This window comes from Cannabis sativa, chromosome 6, assembly GCF_029168945.1.
Source record: "Cannabis sativa cultivar Pink pepper isolate KNU-18-1 chromosome 6, ASM2916894v1, whole genome shotgun sequence".
Lineage (NCBI taxonomy): Eukaryota > Viridiplantae > Streptophyta > Magnoliopsida > Rosales > Cannabaceae > Cannabis > Cannabis sativa.
Genome location: NC_083606.1, coordinates 47,176,697 through 47,178,635, shown reverse-complemented (window position 1 = coordinate 47,178,635; position 1,939 = coordinate 47,176,697). Strand labels below are relative to the sequence as shown.

The following is a 1,939-nucleotide window of genomic DNA, read 5'->3' as shown; positions in this document are numbered from 1 at the left end:
GATTAGGTTACTTTCAGGTTACAAGTTATTTATTCTTTATTTTTATTTAATTTCTAAATTAATCACAATCATTTAATAGTAATCTAATGGCTTAAAAAAAATGTAACCATGATGGTTACAATAAAAATATAACCATTGAAACCTCTTCCATATATATATATACATATAAAGAAAAAGAGCAAATTTGTTTTGGATCTGTTACTTCGGTCGTTTGCTATCTCCATCTTCCCCTGCCATTAAAGTCGTCAACATGATTTTGACTCGATTTGAGTAATATTTGAGGTGGCTCGCGATATAGAGTGTATGCCAATAAATAATTAAATATTTTGGATGAAGAAGATAAGGAGAAGAAAAAGAAAGATGATTTTATGTTTTAACGTTTTGGGTTTTTTCTTTTTCTTTTTCAATCGAAATTTATTTTTGCTTTTGCTATATTTTTTAAAATTTAATTTTTAAAATAGGTTTATTTTATTTTAAAAATGCATCTAATTCTGAGAAATTTTAAGATTTTTTTTTAAAGAAAATTTTAAGATTTTAATTTAGTTGAAATTGTAAAAATCTCCTACATTAAATTATATTGTAGTTAATTTGTATCTTCAAAAGTCATGTCAATCTATAGTTTACTAAATGTCCCAATTCTATAAGCACAAAACAAAACAAGTGTACATACATACCATAGAAATTTTCTAAATAACAATAACAAATTGGAAAATACAAAACATCGAAGCACAAAACGAGTGGATCGAGAATGATTCAATGTAAAGAATAATAGAAGTTAGTGATAGTGAATAAGCCACAACAAAAGGACGCGTAACGATAAAGGTTCGTGTGTCTTATTCACCTTTCGCCACAGCAAACTCGAATCTCACCACTTATTGTCGATTTTCTTACTAGTCTGACTATTAAACGCCGCCGTTTCATCAGGAGATTTTGTATTTGATGTTAAATGGTTTATTTAAAGGTCTCCTTTTACAACTTTCGATATACCTACCATTAATATTAAAAACCTAACAGCATCAAACATGGGCGTAGTGATCATAGACGGATCGACGGTAAGGGACTTCGTCAGCGACGAACCGGAGTTCAACAAGAGCGTGGATGAGCAATTCGTATCACTAGATCTGAACAAGGACGGTGTTCTCTCCCGAACTGAGCTCCGGAAAGCTTTCCAGACGATGAGGCTCATCGAGAGCCACTTTGGGATCGACGTGGCCACCACGGCCGAACAGCTCTCCCAGCTCTACGATTCCATCTTCGACAAGTTCGACTGCGACCGCAGCGGTACCGTCGATCGAGAAGAGTTCAGGTCCGAGATGAAGAAGATCCTTCTCGCCATAGCTGACGGCCTTGGCTCGTCACCGATTCAGATGGTTCTCGAGGACGACGATCCGACGTTCCTCAAGCAAGCTGCGGATCTTGAAGCTTCGAAGTTAGCTAAGCTCCAATCCTCAAATGCTTGAAACCTCAAAATTTCGAAGTGATGCTTTCTTTGTCTTTTAGTTTCTGCATATTACCTGTTTGTGAAAACGTTTGAGTGAATAAATTTAAGAAATGATAAAACATATACGTACGTTTTTGAGCTAGCTATAATAATAAGAATATGTATTTGTTGCAAACTTATCTTTTAAGTTCAGTCAAAGTGTAATTCCTAGATCTACTTGTTTTGTGTTGGGGCTGTTTGTTTATATGAAAAGAGTGAGAAAATTTTGAGCGCTAAAACAGTATATGAGAGAATTCAATAACAATAAATTGCTTTAGGGAGTACAGAGGTTTATACAGGCAATGAGTTTAGCTAGCTCGGTGGAGCAACTATCCTAGTAAGCCGTCAAACAAACTACTATAACTAGAATTAACAACTAATCAACTAACTATTTTACAGTTTGTTTTATGTAGAGAAGTAACCAACTTAATCAATTAATTAAGCACGTAACAGAATAAA

At 34.1% G+C, this 1,939-nt stretch overlaps 1 protein-coding gene across 1 annotated transcript; it reads left to right on the top strand.

Annotated features, from left to right (window-relative positions):
- The first annotated feature begins 614 nt into the window (after window positions 1-614).
- LOC133038854 (uncharacterized) lies at window positions 615-1,719 on the top strand. The gene has a single exon (XM_061117280.1). The coding sequence runs from the start codon at window positions 1,023-1,025 to the stop codon at window positions 1,458-1,460; it is 438 nt and encodes a 145-aa protein (XP_060973263.1). The 5' UTR covers window positions 615-1,022; the 3' UTR covers window positions 1,461-1,719.
- The last annotated feature ends 220 nt before the right edge of the window (window positions 1,720-1,939 follow it).